The sequence below is a fragment of the Haplochromis burtoni genome, unplaced genomic scaffold, assembly GCF_018398535.1.
Source record: "Haplochromis burtoni strain Fernald_Lab_line unplaced genomic scaffold, NCSU_Asbu1 Contig_123, whole genome shotgun sequence".
NCBI lineage: Eukaryota > Metazoa > Chordata > Actinopteri > Cichliformes > Cichlidae > Haplochromis > Haplochromis burtoni.
Window position 1 is genome coordinate 1,247,690 of NW_024582484.1, and position 18,070 is coordinate 1,265,759.

An 18,070-nucleotide genomic window follows, 5' to 3' on the forward strand; every position below is an offset into this window, starting at 1 on the left:
CACACACACACACACACACACACACACACTCAGCTTCCTGTTAGGAGTGGATTCCCAGACTCTGAGCTGGATCCCGGCTCAGGTGGAGATCTGGATCCGTTGTCCTGCTTCCAGATCCGGGTCGACTGAAGCACTTTGACTTTAGAAAGTTTCTCTACAACTTTTTGAGTAACAGATCACATGACCTCCTTTGTGGAGACAACAATAAAGATAAAGGAGGAAGTATAAACAGGAAGTCCTGCTCACTGTCCAGCCTCAGGCTGATATAATTACTGACACAAAGCTTTTCCTTTTCAAGTTTGATCGACATCAGTGGGAAACATTTTTCTGTGGCCTGTTCCTGATGAACAGACTGCTGTCGAGTTCACTCTGACGCTGATTTATGACCAGAGTAAATGCGAGCGTTGGGGTCCGCTCCATGGACGACAGCCTGAGCTGCGTCCTCGTCTTCCTGTGCTGACGTCTTTCTCCTTTACCTGGACCCTAAAACCAAAGTCTGTGCCGCTGTCTGAGGCGGTCCTCACAGGGAGTTTGGCTTCAGCCTTTCACATCTTTGAGTCTCTTTGTGTTGTCACAAAACCGACATGTTGCTTCTGATTCTGATTCAAATAAATTTCAACACTGGAATGAAAACACTCACGCAACATTTTTTACTCTCAACTTCAAAATGCAGATGTGTTTGATGAAGATGAATGGACGGCGAGTGCTTAATAATCTCATTTCCATTGTGGTTCTCTGAAAACAAAAGAAGTTATGATGGCAGATGTTGGAGGCACAGAGCAGTTTAACTCCAGCTGTTGCTTCAGACGTGCTGCTGGGCTTCTGTCACAGGCTGAAAGCTCCACCTGTCCTCCCAGCAAAAAGCTGGTGATGAGCTCAATCAACATTACAGTAACACTTCATAAGACGACCCACAAATAAGGCACAAGTACCCTGTACTTAGGTGAAATTTCATGTAACAATGAAATAACCTAAAATTAAATGAAGTAATTTTAGGTGCTGGAAAGCAAACAATATTTCCCCATCTTACATCTTATGTTCCTGCAAAATGCACGTAAGTTCTGGGTACTCGCGCCTCCTCTCCCCCTCATGGAGGAAAAATACTTTTATGTGTGAAGCTTTGGTTAAGCTGCGTGAAGACACTGAAACAACCAGCGAGGAACAAACTGTGACTAACAAATCATCTCTTTCTGTAACTCAAAATCTGTTGGAGCTGCAGAAGTTTGGAGAACATTTGGAGACCAACACAGCCGAAAAATATCACCAAAAGCTGGACTTTAAGTTAAAGGGGAATAAAAACTCACAGGTGTTACACCCGTAACACGCCCAACACTCAGGGCTGATAACTGCTGAGGAGATCGATGTCTGATGTGTGGATAGATCTAAGATCGATCTGCAGGGAGATAATCGGTGCCAAAAGTTAGAATAAAAGCAACTCTGTGCTTTAGTGTTTCACTGTTCCAACACAAAGTAACACAATCAATGTGAAACACTGTCTCCTACAACATCACGAGTTAGAAAACAGACCTGTTTCATGCCTCTGTGACACCTTAGAAAAGCTCCTGTTTTAACATTTCTTTAGATCCACAAGAGCTGAATTACACAATTATACCAGCAGGTTGCTTGGCAACCACCTAGCAACAGCACAAGTACAACAAGCACAGGCATGACGTTGTGATAGTTTCATATATTTACTGTTTGTCTCTTCTCCTGCAAACACGTCTGCTCATCTTTGGTTTCTTCTTCCTGAGCTTTCAGTCGTCTGTTAGCGTTAGCCTAGCCTGCAGAGCGTTATTCAGGCAGTGTTAATGTAACTGGGAAACTCTGCACGCTCATCACAAATGAAGCAGATCACAAGACCGTGCGGTTGTAACTTGAGCAGAAAGGCTGATGTTAATGTGGTGAAAAATCCACAGATCCAGCTTCAAACAAAGCACGCGCCCACGTTAACCAGCTGCACGTGACGGTCTCTGCCACAGCGTGCAGAGCTCTGCGTGGTACGATGCTCTGAAGAAAAGTCACATTTATTTTGGTTTTTGCCGTTAATGAAGTAAGAAGTAACACGAACGCAGAGATCTGAGAGCTGCGTGTGAGTGATAGATGTGAACGAGAGGCACAGAGCGCAGCGTTACCCTGTTTCACTGCACGTGTCTGCGTCCGCGGCTGCTTCGTCTCTTTATTCTCTGCAGAGTCAAACAGAGTCACTGTTGATCTCACGCAGGTCTTCTCTCCACCGTCTGACCGACTGCGCTCGGCCTGCCTGGATCTCTGCCCGGCCTCCATCTGTCTGCATGTTGATGCACTTAAATCACTGCATACATGCGCAGTAAAAGCTTCATCGGCACCCATATGTGCCTCCCCGTGTGTTTAAACCGTTCGGCACGTACCGAGTCTGCCGGGGTGGAAGGCGACCCCTCCTTCACCTCCCTCGCTCGCTCTATCTGCCTGTCGCCTCCTTAAAGCTCCATTAAACACCAATAAAAATAAGTAGGTCAAATGCTTTCAGACCACCAAACCCAGAAACTCTGTCTCTGTCAGCGCGTCTCCAGCTTTTCGAGCTGCATCGCTGCCTTCTCTGCTGGACCCTTCCCGGCCTCTCAACTGCTGATTTATTCAGCTGCTGCGTGTTAGGATGCTCACGGGTGCCAAATGTACTTTTTCCCAGCCTGAAACACAGGAATCTTTCAGCAAACCTGACACATGAAAACTTTGTGTGTTTGTTACTGCACATAGACAGGAAATAATGTGAAACACTGACAGATCACTGAACAGCATGTTTGCATGCAAGGATGAAACCATAACACATGTCAGGTGATCATGTTCCTAAAAAGGGTTCGTGAGAAGCTATTTAAGTCTGATGTGGATGGCGAGAGTGTGCCGGCCACCGTCAGTCAGCAGACGTGAGAATAAGGAGCCAGCGAACCTCAGGGCTCAGATGAAGGGGTGGATGTGAGCCCAACCCCAGCTGTAAAGAGGTCAAAAGTAATCAGAGTAAGTCTGAGCTGATCAGGGTTTATTGTGGCTGAGGGTGCTGGAGGCAGCGCTGCATGCTGTGGTTGCTGCTGAAGGTCCGTGAAGGCACCAGGACGTCAGTTCTTCAGCTGTGAATCAGCCCCTCCGCTGTTTCATCCCTGCAAACCTCAGCTTCTCAGATATGCTCGAAACCAGTTTTCACTCATGTGGTCACCTCGCTGTGTCCCACAGGAGTCTCCAAGTCACCTGCGTGTGCTGCAGCCATCAGCACAGGGGTCGTGGTTTAAAGATCTGGAACCAAACTTTCTGCTGCTTTAAATCTTTCGGTTTTGGGTCAAAACTTTTGTCTTACTAGCCAGAATCAGCCCTGTGGAATATTTTAGCTCCGAGCGTTCAGCAAACTCGCAGTAATGCGATCACCAGAGGAGCAGACTTTCGGTCTCTGTCAGCCCCTGCTCTGCATTTTTCCACAGTGATCCGCTGGGTCAGATTTGGAGGGAAATGTGCTGGATTGCAGGTTTCTGAACTCTGCTGTCGTCCCGCTGGGAACACGAGACGAGAGGCTTTGTTTGCCCGGGGATCCTGCACAAAAATGAAAACGCACCAAACAACAGATCGGCTCCAGGAACGCAGCTTCTCTGCCATCGAAAACCATCAGCAACAAAACCGAAGGAGATATTTGTCTTTATAATATCACAACACTGTGCGTGTATCATGAAACTGGCTGCCAGCAGAATGATTTGAACAGATGTGGATGTAATCTCAGTAGGTAGCTCCATGGGGAGAACAGAGACAGATGCTGAGGTAATTTATGCCGCTAAACTCCACTTGGATGCAAGCACAGTTTGTAATGCTGTAAATTGATGAGCTGTAGAGCCAGCGGGCTTTGGAGGCTGGCAGGGGGTCTCCTGATTAAAGCCAACTTTTAACAGAGCAGAGAAATGTTCCAGGAATGATCAGACTCAACACACATGAAAGCGAAAGTACGTCTGGGAAACAGAGCAGGTTACTGGGTTTATGTCCCAGCCTTCATCTCTCACAGCACGGCAGGACTGTCCAGGTTAACCGCCGGACTTTAAACATGGTTCTGTGTTGAAATCTCGGGATAGCTGGGGTCTTTCTGCCCCGGTGCTGCCTGCTGACTGACTGCTGCACTTCCGAACTCGGTAGTCGGAGCAGATAGTTGGGAAAAGCAGATCCTCAGTGTAGAGTGCGGCATATCTGTGGAAAACTCATCTGGACAAATAATCAGGCGTTTTATCCCAATGCAAACAAAGCTTACAGGTAGACGCACGGGTGGGACTATTTAAGAGGTTAATAGTGTTTTGATTGGCTGTGCAGATTGCAGGTTGGTGTTTTGTTACCTCTGATTGGTGGAGATGACTTCGGGCTCGGGGGAGCAGCTGCGATTATCTGCAGTCTGTGAAACTGACTGCTTTCCCCTGCTCCGAGCATCCGTACAACACGAGGTGAAGCACAGCGACCCTGGAGACTCTGTGGAAGTTTGGGCTGAAGGAAGTCCTCGGTGTGTTCCAGTGGATGAGTTCATGGGAATCTTGCCAAACGCAGTTTCTAGGCATGTCTCTGGTGCACATTTTTCATATCTGCCATCTGCTTTAAATTCTCCATGCAGAGCTGAGTGTTTATCTGAGGCTGAAGTCGGCTTCCTTCAGTCCGAGATGACAGATTACAGCTTCATTTCTTGTCTACAGAAAATTTGCGACTTAAATTTGGCTGTTCAGTCTGTGACATTTTATATGAACCTAACATTTGTCACTGTTGTCATCCCAGCGGCTGCAGGTTTCATTATAGCACAACTGTGAACAGTGACTCTTCTTTAAGCCTTTTATTGCTGTAAAGTTTACACATGCTTTACATTAATATACCACACCATTTAAAACCTCCATGGCAACAAACAATGCTGTTTTGCTTGCATGTCTCAGTTATGTATAAGCTCAGAAACTCTGCAGGTGACTGTTGAGATGTGGCGTAGCTGACACCGAACTCCAATTCGTGCTCATCCAGGTACGGAAATCCCAAAAGGTTGGTTCTGTTCATCTGGATGTTTCGTCATCATCAGGTGACGTCTTCAGTCTCAGCTGACTGCAGGTTTCAACCTTATAAACAGGACATTTGCACAATGACTGAAACCAGCAGCACTGAAGGAACAATGGGCTGTAGCTGCAGCTGAGACTGAAGAAGTCACACGGATGGATGGATGGATGGATGGATGGATGGATGGATGAATGATGGATGATGGATGGATAGATGGATGGGAGGATGGATGGGAGGATGGATGAATGGATGGATGGATGGATGGATGGATGGGAGGATGGGAGGATGGATGGATGGATGGATGGATGGGAGGATGGGAGGATGGATGGGAGGATGGGAGGATGGATGAATGGATGGATGGATGAATGACGGATGGATGAATGATGGATGGATAGATGGATGGGAGGATGGATGAATGGATGGATGGATGAATGATGGATGAATGATGGATGGATAGATGGATGGGAGGATGGATGGGAGGATGGATGGATGGATGGATGGATGGATGGGAGGATGGGAGGATGGATGGATGGATGGGAGGATGGATGGGAGGATGGGAGGATGGATGAATGGATGGATGGATGAATGACGGATGAATGGATTGATGGATGGATGGATGGATGAATGGATGAATGATGGATGGATGGATGGATGGATGAATGATGGATGGATGGATGGATGGATGGATGGATGGGAGGATGAATGATGGATGGATGGATGGGAGGATGGATGAATGGATGGATGGATGGATGAATGATGGATGGATGGATGAATGATGGATGAATGGATGGATGGATGGATGGGAGGATGGATGGATGGATGGATGGGAGGATGGGAGGATGGATGGATGGATGGATGGGAGGATGGATGGATGGATGGATGGATGGATGGATGGATGGATGGATGGGAGGATGGATGGATGGATGGATGGGAGGATGGGAGGATGGATGGATGGATGGATGGATGGGAGGATGGACAGATATATGATAGGCTGTCCAAACCCTTACAGTGGTACATTAGCCTTTCAGTGTGGTTGGACAGGCACATTTCTGTGACACAAGCCCAACGGCCTCACCTGGTTTGTGCACCAAACCAGTGCCTTAAAATCAATGAGCACCTTTTTAGGAGCAACACACTGATCCTGTGCTGGGCCTCGCTCTGTCCCAAAAACATGGGACCACAGCCTGAAGCTGTTCTGCTGATGTTCACTGGAGAATAAGTCATTGTCCACAGAACCAGTCTGACTTTTATTTGAGACATTAGACGTTTTCTGTTGAAAGAAGCCAGGTGGTAAACTCTGGTGATAAATGTTTGCACTCTGCCTGTTGGCGTTGTAGGGTCCAAAATGTGGCAATCGGGGTATTTGGGTCGATCCATCCATGATCCGGCTGAGCAGGACAGAGCTTTATCAGACCCGGCTCCATGCTTCCAGTCCTTGATGTCCGGGTTTGGTAAGTCTGTTCAGGCTGTGGCCTCGGTGACCACGGTGGAACCGGATGTGGTCGTCTGCTTTTATAACCCGCCCAACTGTGGCTAGACTTAGAGTAGGCTCCCTGCCTGACCTCTGACCTGTTCTGTCTGCTTGGTGTTTGGTGTCTGGGCTTAAACCCCGCAGAGACGGAGCAGACATCATCAGCAGTCGATGTGACACTGATGAACTCATTATGACTGGAAACAGAACGCTTCGCTCTTTTCACCGTAACAGCCCGGTACAGCGTCAGCATCGCTGCTGATGCCTCGATCTTCCGGTCCATCTCATGTTCCACCTTTCCATCAGTTTTAGAGATCTGTCTGCTTCACGCTCTGCTGCAAACCACCCCATCATGAAGCCAGAAGAACCCCCTCATGCACAAAAAGTAGGCACACCATTCTGAGGGTCCCAAAACATCATATTAACTGTGTTGCACCCCTCTGATGCCCCTGCTGGCCATCCAGTGCTGCTGCAGGACTCTTTGGGTGGTGCGCAGGTTCAGCTGCTACAACTTACCTGATAGGTTGGAGATAAATGTGCGCCTGGTTTGGTTTGGACAGTGCCGGTACCACCGCCTCTTTGGTTGGTATGAACGTGTTTCTGTGGTTAAGGTAATATTTGTCTGGCTGCAGGATGAATGTGGGCCTATCAGACGCCTCCCTGATGATGTTTGATTAGATTAGACTGAGAACCTGTGAAGTTCCTTTTTGTAAACTGTGGTTACCGTTTCAGCTGTGAGTTTGCAGATGAAACTCTTTAATTATCCGGGCGATATTCTGGTTGGTATCACCTGTTGTGGTGTTTAGGACGCTGTGGGGAAGAAACAGATGAGCTGCTGTGTTTGAAAGCTCGTTTCAGACTCTGCACTTCACTGATGTCTGCAGAAGATATTAGCACTGCTCTGAATCCCCCCTCTTTCCTGTGGAGAAAAAGAGCCTGATCTCTCCTCTCCGTCCCCATCATTACCTTGACCTCCTTCCTCCCATCCTCTTTGGCCCCCTATTTCCTCATCCCTCCTCGTTCTTCCCTTCCCTCCTTCCCTCCAGTCCCTCCACCAGCGTCCAACATTCTTTGGCTTCCAACTGTGATGAATGTCTGTCAGAGGACCCGACAGCTGAGTCTCCACTGTCCTCCATCATCCTCTTTCACCACCATCCCCGTCCTCTCTCCTGTCGCTTCTTTCTTCATAACCTGGACCTATTTTTAACTTCCTGTCTTTCCATTTTTCCCTTCCTCAGACTCTTTGTTGTCTTCTCTTTCTATCTCGTCATCGTGGACATGTGGCCCTCCCTCTTCTCCTCGTCGTCTGCTCTTTGTTCTGATTGTGATGAATGTTGGTGAACTGGATCCAGAAGCTCTCTGTCAGAATCTTTTCTTTCTCTCTGATCTCGTCAGTTTCTCTCGTTCTTCTATAAACTTGTAATGAATGTTTGTCAAAGCTCCAAACAGCTGTGGAGTCCTTTTGCTCTTTAGTTTGTCATAATTGCCTCCATCTGTCTTCTTCTTCCTCCTTCCCTCCATCATTTCTTCACCTCGTCCTCTGATGAACGGCTGAGGACATCCCTCTCACCTCCTGCAGCTCCATTGTCTTCTGGCCTTCCTCCACCCCAGCTCATCTCTTTGTTCCTCCTGTTAAAGTTCCCTCCCCGTGCTTTAAATGCTACGAGGTGATGGCTGAACTCTGTAGATGTCGGTAACCTGACCTGGATATCCATCGACTTGTTTTGGGGCTTGCTGTTTGGCTTCAAGAGAATCTATTGTGGCTTTTAATGATTAACGCCGTCTCTGCTGCTCTGTGTCCACAGCTCGGTGGCCGTGCTGAGGGAGTGCATGAAGAACGAAAGTCTGGTTCGTTTCTTCCAGGAGAGGCAGGCGACCCTGAGCCACTCCTTACCGCTGGAGACGTACCTGCTCAAACCAGTGCAGAGGATCCTCAAGTACCACCTGCTGCTACAGGTGACCCTTCATACCACCTAATACTACAAGTTATATTGCAAATACTACCAAATACTGCATGCGGTGCCTGAAATACCTCCAGATATACAAGTTAAACTTCAAATACGATCAGATGTTGGACATAGCACCTCAAAAACAGCCTAATACAGGTTGTACTAATGAATACTGCATATAGAACCTCAAATACTGCAGGTGAGAATTTAAATGCTATCAGATACTGTGCACACGAAAGCCTGTTACTTGGTCAGGTGCCACCTGCAAGTGCATCCAAACACCTCAAATTCTAGTAGTTGAGAAGTAGCTCAACATCTCAAATACTAGCTTTAGTTCAGCATAAATGACTTCAGTCCTACCTGATACTGCTAGATGAGTACCTGCTTCCACAGGTAACACCAAACATCCTTAATGATGTCACTCCCTGTGGTTCCCTGAGGAAGCTGATTGGTCCTCGTAAAGCTTTGGTCTCCAGGCAACAGGTCTGTCTCCTGTCAGTAAACAGAGGGTCAGGCTGAGACCTCTCAGCGCGTCGCGTCTTTAAAGACGAGCGGTGTGTGTCCTCGGCTACGTGTGCGGGGTTTTTCCCAGGACCAATAAAACGAGGATAAACTCTGACATCATCTCAGAGTCCAAACTTCTCTTTCCGCTCTGCAGCTGCTCTGTCACAGCTTTGTTCTGTCCTCTGACCACAGGTCCTTTACCGTCTGTGCTGCAGTGAAGTGCAGTTATGCTTCTGTCTCATGACACGCTAACGTGTGTGCACGTGTAGGACAGAAGTGATTAAAACGGCTGTTTCAAAGACAGGGACCGACTGAGACCAGCGTGGTCAGTCGCTGTCTACAAAGCAACACAGCTGTGCAAAGACGGCGATAAAGGTCAACAACGCCGAGTCCGTGAGCAGTCACATGCAGTCTGTCAGAGATGAAACGGGGATTAAACCGTGAATCCGTTGCCATCTGCACGCACAGAAATTTGCATTATTTACTTTAATTCAGAGTCTGTGCAGAACGCAAAGATCTGAAACTGCAGGACGGCCATCTAACTGCCAAACATACACAGGATCACGACCGGAGGACAGTCAGCGAGTCGGCTCCGCTGTGCAAAGAGTTGGTTGAGGTTTGAAACTACAGCTGCCCTAAAACTCAACTTATCTGATTTCAGCGTGTAGAAGAAGTAAAGCCAGCGGCCTCGAGTTAACGTGACAGGAAGACTCGTCGATCAGTCGTAAGCTCTGCTTCTCGTTGTCTTTGTTGAGTCAGTTTTGGCACAAACACCAAACAGATGCTGGAGCCCGTTTGTGCCGCAGTCAGCACCAGGAAACGGTGACTCTGTTAAATCACACGAGAGCGAACTGCAGGCTGGCCGTCGTCGTGTTCTCATTACTCTGAGGAGAAGCTCAGCAGACATTTGAAACAGACGAGTCTCAGTTAAAGACTCGCAGCACAAAATAAACCCACAAATTCTAACAAATGAAATATTTACACACACGTGTGATTCTGCTCAGATACCACCTGATACTGCAGCATCATCGTGTGTATTATTGTGAACATGCAGAAATACTTGAGTAGAGTCGAAACGGATGAAACGATGGAAACAAGCTGAAGCGGTCCGGTTTAGGAGCAGAACCATTTGTTCTTCTGTGCCAAATTCCCATCGTTAATAATCACATCTGGCTGAATGGAGACTTGTGCTCCAGATGTTTAACATGACGCCCAAACACCTGGAAGAGGCGAGGACTTGTTCATCACGTCTGTTCACACAGAGCGTGCTTTAAAGGAGCTCCTACGGTGTGAAGCTGAAGCCGCAGAGGCCTTCTCACTCAGCCGTCTGCTCCGTGAAGCAGGAACAGCTTTCCCAGTGAACGTGCCGAGTCTCCTCACTGGTCCCAGTCCAAGCCCAGCTCTAGGAGCGGGCGGGAGGATGACACAGCTGAAGCTGCTCTTTGTTCTCGCTCGTTGGTCTGCAGGATTTGCCGCTGCCGCTCTGATGACGGCAGCCAGTTTAAACATCGGTCAAACACGTGTTTGGATCCGAGCTGGGATTTTCCCAGAATCCTCAGCTGCTCCCGTTTCAGTCCATTCTGTGCTAAGGCGCTTCAGGGTGCAGTGGAATGTAACTGCACACATACTCTGAGCTACTTGTACTTCCAGTCCAATGCTTCTCACAGGGAAGCGACGCTTTTGACCTCCAGAGTTCACAGAACGACTCCATGAGCACGAATGAAATGTGGCTGATCTGCAGCTTCAGGTCAGCCTGACCTCCTGCTGCTCTCGCTGATCACTCACAGGCTCCAACACACACTCAGGACACGCTGGGCGCCACAGGCTGGATGATCAGTTTGAAGGAAGTAATCATTTAATTAGTTTATTGAAAAAAAAGATCAATTAAACAATGAGGACACTTATTTTCCCCTGCACTTCCTGACTGTGACAGAGCACCTCTGAGCATTTGCTCCACAGCAGATCAGATTTCCCCGTAGTCGGTTAAACCTCTGCTAAATAAACACGTGACGTAACCCTGAGCTGGAGGGTTAGAAGCAGCCTCTCCAGCGCTGTGTGTATGAAAGCTCTAATTAGCACGACTCTGGTGGGACTCGAACCCACAACCTTTGCAGTTCAATGTGCTATCCGCTGCTCCACAGAGCCGCACGGTGAGGTGGCTCAGTGGCAGTTTAAGGGTTAATGATGCTTCGTGTCCTCGTGTTCACGGTGGTCTCAAAGACGTCAAAGCAAACTGAGTAAAAGTTACGAGGACACAAACCACAGTTTATCTGAGGCTCGGAGAAATCCCCGTCTGTGTTTTGGCCTCAGCAGGCGGAGGATCAGAACGGGGAAGGATCTCAGAGTGCGAGCTGTCTTTTATGTGCGGGTCTCGTCTCGTTTCAGGAACTTTCTAAGCACTTTGACAAGAGCGAGCCCGGATATGAGGTCGTGGAGGATGCCATCGTCACCATGACAGCAGTCGCCTGGTACATCAACGACATGAAGAGGAAACAGGAGCACGCTGTGCGGCTGCAGGTAACGATGATCATGCAGGACCCCAACGTGAAAAAAGCTGCTGAGAAACATAAGGCCCGGGGGCCAGAATCGGCCCACCAGACTCTAAAGTGGCCCACTAGATGCTCTGGAAGATGTGAAGGAGGGCACTGATACTACTCAAAGTAATTAAGTAACATGAAAGTTCCTGTTTTTCATGATAGTTCAGCTTTTTACGACGAGTCCACAATAAAAAACAAAATGACACATTCACTCCCGACATGCTGACGGATTTCTTTCACTGATTTTTTTATCTGCGAAATCTGAGATGTCCTGTTGAAGTTACTCGTCTTTTTCTTATATGACGATGTTTCAGTTAAACGTCTTTACACTGACAGAATGAGGATGTTTCACTCGTCCGGTCCATGTGGCCCACGATGTAGAACACCTTGGACATCTATGGTCTACCTACGAGCTACCATTCAGCAGCTATTAACAAAGACTGTATATGAAAGATGGACACAGCTACCATATGAGCTTGTGGATCGATATTTGCAGGTTTCATTGTTAGCATGTTAGCCATCGTTAACATGGGTTTGTGACCCGATTTAGCCTTCACTAGCAAGTTGATGCTAGTTAGCGAGTTAGCTTAGTTAGCATGTTACCTAGCTAGTTGTTGCATAGCTGGGACCCCCATGTGCTTTGAGAACCGATGAAGCCTTTCAGGTCTGAGGTGAAACATCTTTGAGAACCTAAAGACGTCCAGTTGCCTTCAGCACTGAGAACTTTGTGACCCATGCAGGCATTTTGAGAAAACTGGTTCTCTAGAGAACGCTGTGCTTTTCCAAAGAACCTTTCTGAAGATGAAGGATCGGTGCAGATCAGCAGGTTTAGGTCGGGTTCACTCCACTGTGGTTAGCCTGTGACCTTTCAACGATGTCTCGCTCCAGGAAATCGAGTCCCTGCTGGTGAACTGGACTGGGCCGGACCTCAGCGGGTTCGGCGAGCTGGTTCTTGAAGGTTCCTTTAAAGTCCACAGAGTGAAGAAGGAGAGAGCGTTCTTCCTGTTCGATAAAATGCTGCTGATTGCCAAGAAGAGGATGGAGCAGTTTGTCTACAGCACACATATTTTTGTAAGTAACAACACGTTTGAGGCCGTCGTGGGTTGTGTCTGCACTCCTGCATCACAACAAACACACATGCGACCCCCCAGGAAACAGAGGCTCATCGCCACAGCGATGCTCTGACCTTCAGGGTTCCTCACGTTTGTCTCTGTGTCTGCTCCTCCACCTGCAGTGCTGTAATCTCCTGCTGGTGGAGAATCTGAAGGACCCGCTGTGCTTCCGAGTGTCCGACCAGACCATTCCCAAACAGCAGCATGTAGTCCAGGTGAGGGAAACCTCGAGTCTCCGCCTTAAATCTGGATCTCAGATGCAGCGACCTCACTGTTTGTGCCTGGATCCTGTTTTTTTGTTCTGCAGACGAAGAATCAGGAGGAGAAGCGACTGTGGGTGCACTACCTCAAGAGGCTGATCGTCGAAAACCATCCCGCATCACTCCCACACAAGGTAAGCAGGTTCACATGTCCTGGTCTTCCTGTGTGAAGCTCCCACGTTCTCCCCACCATCCAAAGACACTCACATTAGATGCTGACTCTTACCTGCCCACAGGTGAAGTTCAGCACCGATCACTGTGGTTTGAAGCATATTGCTGCTCGCAGGAGATCCGATTGTTGAGTAGACCTGGCTGTGGTGGCTTTACGGCCTCTGTTAGCAGCTGATTGGATTGATTTGCACTGCAGTGAGAGCGCGATCTGTACCTGAGCAGCTGTTTATAATGTTCACAGCAAAGATCGAGGAAACATGCATGTAGTCGTGCTCCCAGCAGCAGCAGTGGTGGAGTTTAGTAAAGAGTGCAGCGTTAGCAGCTTTTGTAGATCTTTGCTGCCCCCTGCTGGTGTAAACAGTAAGGAGCAGCAGATGTCCTGTAACATGAGCAGGATGGTGATACATCCATGTTTGTAACCAGGTTACAGTGGACACACTGACTCTGAATATTTAACATCCCACATCCAGCCAGCTAACTGGAGTCAGCGTCTCACCTGTTCATTTAAATCCACCTGGTTAATGTGAGGATTTGTCTTTGCTCACACATCTGACTGATTCACTGATCGTTTCCAGGCGAGGCAGGTCCTGGGAGACAACTTCTGTCAGTGTGAGTCTCACACACACACACACACACGTATTCAGTATTTTTATATAACAGTTTTCAGCCTCTGCAGATGGAGTGACATCACTTCCTGTGTTTCAGCTCCTCAGTTCGAGCAGGACCACCTGAAGAAGTCATCTGCGTCTCCGCGGCTGGACGACATCCACGCCTATCACCGAGGCAGGCGTCAGTCAGGTCAGGGTCAGTCACCTCCTCCTTCTCGAGCTGCTCCTCATCTTCTTCTCCTGCTCACAGGTCATGACTGCGACTTGTTTGTAACACGTTTCCGAAAATGGGGAAAGCTGTGCATTAATCTAGCGTCTGTTTAAGTGGACGCACAGACTGGACATAAATAAAGGTTTTCTGAAGGATATGTGCTCATTCTGAGCTGAGCTTCAGTACACAATGACTGACGTGTCTCCTGAACCTGCCTCATACGGCTCGGGCGTTTTTGGCTGCATGAAGTCAGCAGCAGATCTGGTCTGTACTCGGGTCAGTTTAGCCGTCGCGCTGGTTCGTGGAAAGCGAGCAGGGTGCAGGTTTGTCATCTGACCGAACAAAGAAAGAGTTCTCCGAGAAGCCTCAGAACCCGGAGGTGTGCGTCATCATTACTGGGACCTTCTCAGATGGCCTGGTTACCCCTGCCAGTGCGCTAATGGCCCCATCATGGATGCTAGCTTTGAACTGATAGAAGCCTCCGTCTGAGCTCTGCGTGGTGGAGGTCGAGCTTCACGTGTGACTGCAGAGGTGACGGTGGTCCCTGCTTACGGTGACGTGTTCCTGAACCCACGCAGCGATCTCCAGCACACAGTCAGCTCCGAGAGCCTGGTGGCCACGGCCCCCTGAGCGATTGCACAACAACTGTGCTAAAGTTTGACCCCCACCCCGCGGCATTACTAAATCTAAGAATCTGAAAAACACGCTTATCAGAATCAGAAAGGGTTTTATTGCCAAATGTTGAGCAGGTTTACAAGATTAGGAAATTGCTGCGGTGCTTACCCATATGGAAAAGATATATATAAATCTTATAAAGTTTGTATCTGTCTTGTGTGAAACTTGTATGAAAAGCATACAAGAGTGAAAACAGATATAAGATCCCTTGAAAAATTATATAATGAAACTTGTATGTTTTGGATACTTACGAAAACAATGTATGAAAGTGTCACGGTCCGGGGCAGCGGCCGTGTGGAGAGTGGAAGGAGGACCCAAAACGCAGCACTTATTCAGGTGTGAGGGTGATTTATTGATAATATCAAACACAAAGTGGAGATGGCAAACAGAACTAAGGACGAACTAAACTGGGATAAACTACACAGAGGAGTGGCAAACCTGAACATGAAGGGAGAACAGCAGGGAGAGCACGCAGAGGATTTCACAGGGTAGATGCAGAGTACGCAGGATAACACAGAGGATGAACACAGGGTATGTACACAGACGACGCGACGAGGAGCAGAGGAAATCACACACTATAAATACACAGAGAGACACTGGGAAATCACACACAGGTGGGAGACACAGCTGGACCTGATTAACCTGACGAGACAGGGGAACACTAACACCAGGGACCAACAGAGGGAGCACAAACCCAGAACCCAGTGTCTAAAATCCCAACACAAACCATCCCAAAACAGCCATGAATAATAATGAAAGTAATAACAATAAGTACATAAACATAAAGTCACTGAGTCATGGCCACAGGACCATGACAGAAAGTAATGAGAAAGTGGCCACTTTCATGAGTAATCACATATAAGTTTTTACTATTTCTTTTCCATATGGGTAGTGCAAACATACTGTCAGATAACGCTTAAATAAACATAAAAATTAAGTTTTTTTTCTGGTTTGTGTCTATTCCAAATGACAGACCCGATCACCTCGTCTTAACTGTTTGAGAAACCTTTTGATAATATTGATTTGATTTGATTAACAACTTTTGTGCACCCAAAATGTAAGGCGGCTCACAGTCATGTAGTCTATCACACCAGGAACGGGACAGTTTGAATTTCAACCCTGACACGAGGGCCTCTTTCTGCTCTGTTTGTCCTGCAGAGCCTCCAGAGCTGCTCATGTACACGCCGGAGAAGTCCAGGAAGAACCTGCCTCTGCTGCTGGAGGGAAACCTGCCGTACCGACGCACCAGGAGGCAGTCAGGTACTCAGACAGGCTTCAGCCACAGCTCAGGCTCAGAGTCGCCACCCTTTATTCATATAAAACAGCAAACATCTGCTTTTTGATGCTCTAATCAAAGAGACACAACGAAGCAGCAGGGAAAGTGAAACTGACTTTATCCAAACGGTGACTCACAGCAGCCTGAAACACTGCAGCTCAGAGTCCTGCATCGTGGAAGCGGCTATGAGCTTGTGCTTTTAATGAATAGAATAGAATAAAAAACATGGGTACAAAATATGGGTCTATTATGGGTATGTTGCAATGTACACAGTATGAAGGTATGTTATTAATATGTTATAACTATAAGTGTGTACAGGCTATGAACAGGATGTAAATATGAAAACTATACAGAAATATGAACTTTGCAAGTTATAAACAGTCGTAGAAGTATAGTTATTGTACAGAATGATTGTTTATACAGCATTTACAGTAGAGCAGTTAAGATAAGTGAGGGTGTAGATAGTTTCTACAGAGGTATATAAAGTGCTAGTGGTTGTGAGTGGTGGTTCAGTCCATGTTATTATTGTGTGTTTGAGGGTACAGTTGTCCATTGTGGGTGTGTGTATGTTCAGTCCATGAGTTTAACGTGGGTCAGATGTCAGGAGGCAGAGTTCAGGAGTCTGACAGCTGTGGGGAAGAAGCTGTTCCGGTACCTGGTGGTCTTAGTCCGGAGGCTCCTGTAGCGCCTCCCAGAGGGCAGGAGGGTGAAGAGTCCATGTGATGGGTGACTGGGGTCTCTGATGATTTTCCCAGCCCTTTTCAGACACCGCTTCCTGTAGATGTCTTTTATGGCAGGAAGTCTGTGTGGGTGAAAGTATTTCAGTCAGTAAGATGAAGATTCCTGACATAACGAGGGTGAATGCAGGAAACTCAAAAACATGTTCTCTTTCTCGTTTCCACGAGACCATGTGTTGTGTAACAGCAAATATTATGTTGCAATAACCAGCCTCCCCTCCTCTGTTCCAGCTCCTGCCAAAGACATCGAAGCAGTGTTTCATCCCAACGGTGAGACGAGTCAGACTCTTATCCACATGATGAGGCCCGAACCCAAACATCACCCTGAGAGCTAAAATGAAACAAAGCAATCAGAAATGAACTGTGTCCGATTTCTCTGCAGGTTGAAAAAGCCGTCGCTGATAAGATTGTTGTTTTAGTTCATCGGGTTTTAAAGCTGCCACAGCTCCAGGGTCACGTGGAGGTGGAGAAGCAAAGAAAGCTCCCACAGAGATTCCTCCGCTGCAAACGACGGCGCTTAGACCTGGTTAATGTTTTCTGGCAAAACGATGGACTTTCTTCCGTCTTTCATCCACACTCGTTTTACTTCAAAACTAAATAATTAAGACAAATCCAAAAACAATATTGGTGAATAATCCCTCTGCTTTCCAGAAAACGGGAGTTTTCCAGTCATTTTCAGGTGGATTGCTCCCTGTTTGTGCGTTTGTTACAAACCCAGGTTTAGTGCCACAGTGATGTATGAATTGTGGGTAATCGTTTGAGCGGAGCTGGCAGAGATGCTCAGAAAGAGTCCGTGAGCTCATCGGGAACCAGTCTCCCAGTCCGAGTGTGCGGACTTTGGTTCTGGGCCTGGATCTCAGTAACTAACAACAGCTGTTCACCACAACTTGTTTTTCACGACTGGTGAATAGAAATGGTGCAGTTCCACAGCCAGGGGGAGCTGTTGCTCCTGGAGTGACATTTACCTGCTGAAGCGCAGAAATCTGAAAGATGAGCTCTGAAACATCACGTCTGTTTCTGAATGAGAAAGCTGAAAGCTGAAAGCTGAGAGGTTGCCACAGTGGGACATGTTTGAACTTGGAAATGTGTTTGCTCCGATATGCATGTCGTTGACTGCGAGAAGCAAATTAGACCGGACTCATGTTTCCTGCAGCTCTCGGGGTGTGGGTTTGGCTCGGGCCTGCCTGGCTCAAGCATTGTTCAAACATGAAACTTGTGGTTATGTAGTTTCAGATGCCAAGTTGCTAAGTGCCTGAAAACAATAATAATACTTTGATAACACCGTTCTCTTTGTTCTCATCCATCACGGCATCTGTCACCCGTCTCGCCCCACCGCTTCGCTCCACCCGGGAATCTCGCAGCCATGAAGGTGAGACCGCGTTCAGATTTCTGGCAAATGTGCAGCTCAGCTATTAAACGCTTCATTAACCATCAAAGATCCTCTGGTCCAACATCTCAACTACATCGTTTTTCACAATCAGCGTATAAACACGGTTGTGTTTGTTGTTTTTATGAATATTTAAAGATTTCT

At 47.6% G+C, this 18,070-nt stretch overlaps 1 protein-coding gene across 5 annotated transcripts in view; it reads left to right on the forward strand.

The window, feature by feature from the left end:
• plekhg2 (pleckstrin homology domain containing, family G (with RhoGef domain) member 2) overlaps positions 1–18,070 on the forward strand; it is a 91,221-nt gene that overhangs the window by 59,876 nt on the left and 13,275 nt on the right. For 4 of the 5 annotated variants that reach the window (XM_005929389.3, XM_005929392.3, XM_005929391.3 and 1 more), the window contains 10 exons: positions 8,305–8,455; positions 11,338–11,469; positions 12,378–12,560; positions 12,724–12,816; positions 12,909–12,995; positions 13,608–13,641; positions 13,738–13,836; positions 15,685–15,786; positions 16,771–16,809; positions 17,901–17,908. In XM_005929389.3, the coding sequence (XP_005929451.1) occupies positions 8,305–8,455; positions 11,338–11,469; positions 12,378–12,560; positions 12,724–12,816; positions 12,909–12,995; positions 13,608–13,641; positions 13,738–13,836; positions 15,685–15,786; positions 16,771–16,809; positions 17,901–17,908 (928 nt within the window). The remainder of the gene's footprint in view (positions 1–8,304; positions 8,456–11,337; positions 11,470–12,377; positions 12,561–12,723; positions 12,817–12,908; positions 12,996–13,607; positions 13,642–13,737; positions 13,837–15,684; positions 15,787–16,770; positions 16,810–17,900; positions 17,909–18,070) is intronic. The other variant, XM_005929393.3, reaches the window with a different exon arrangement.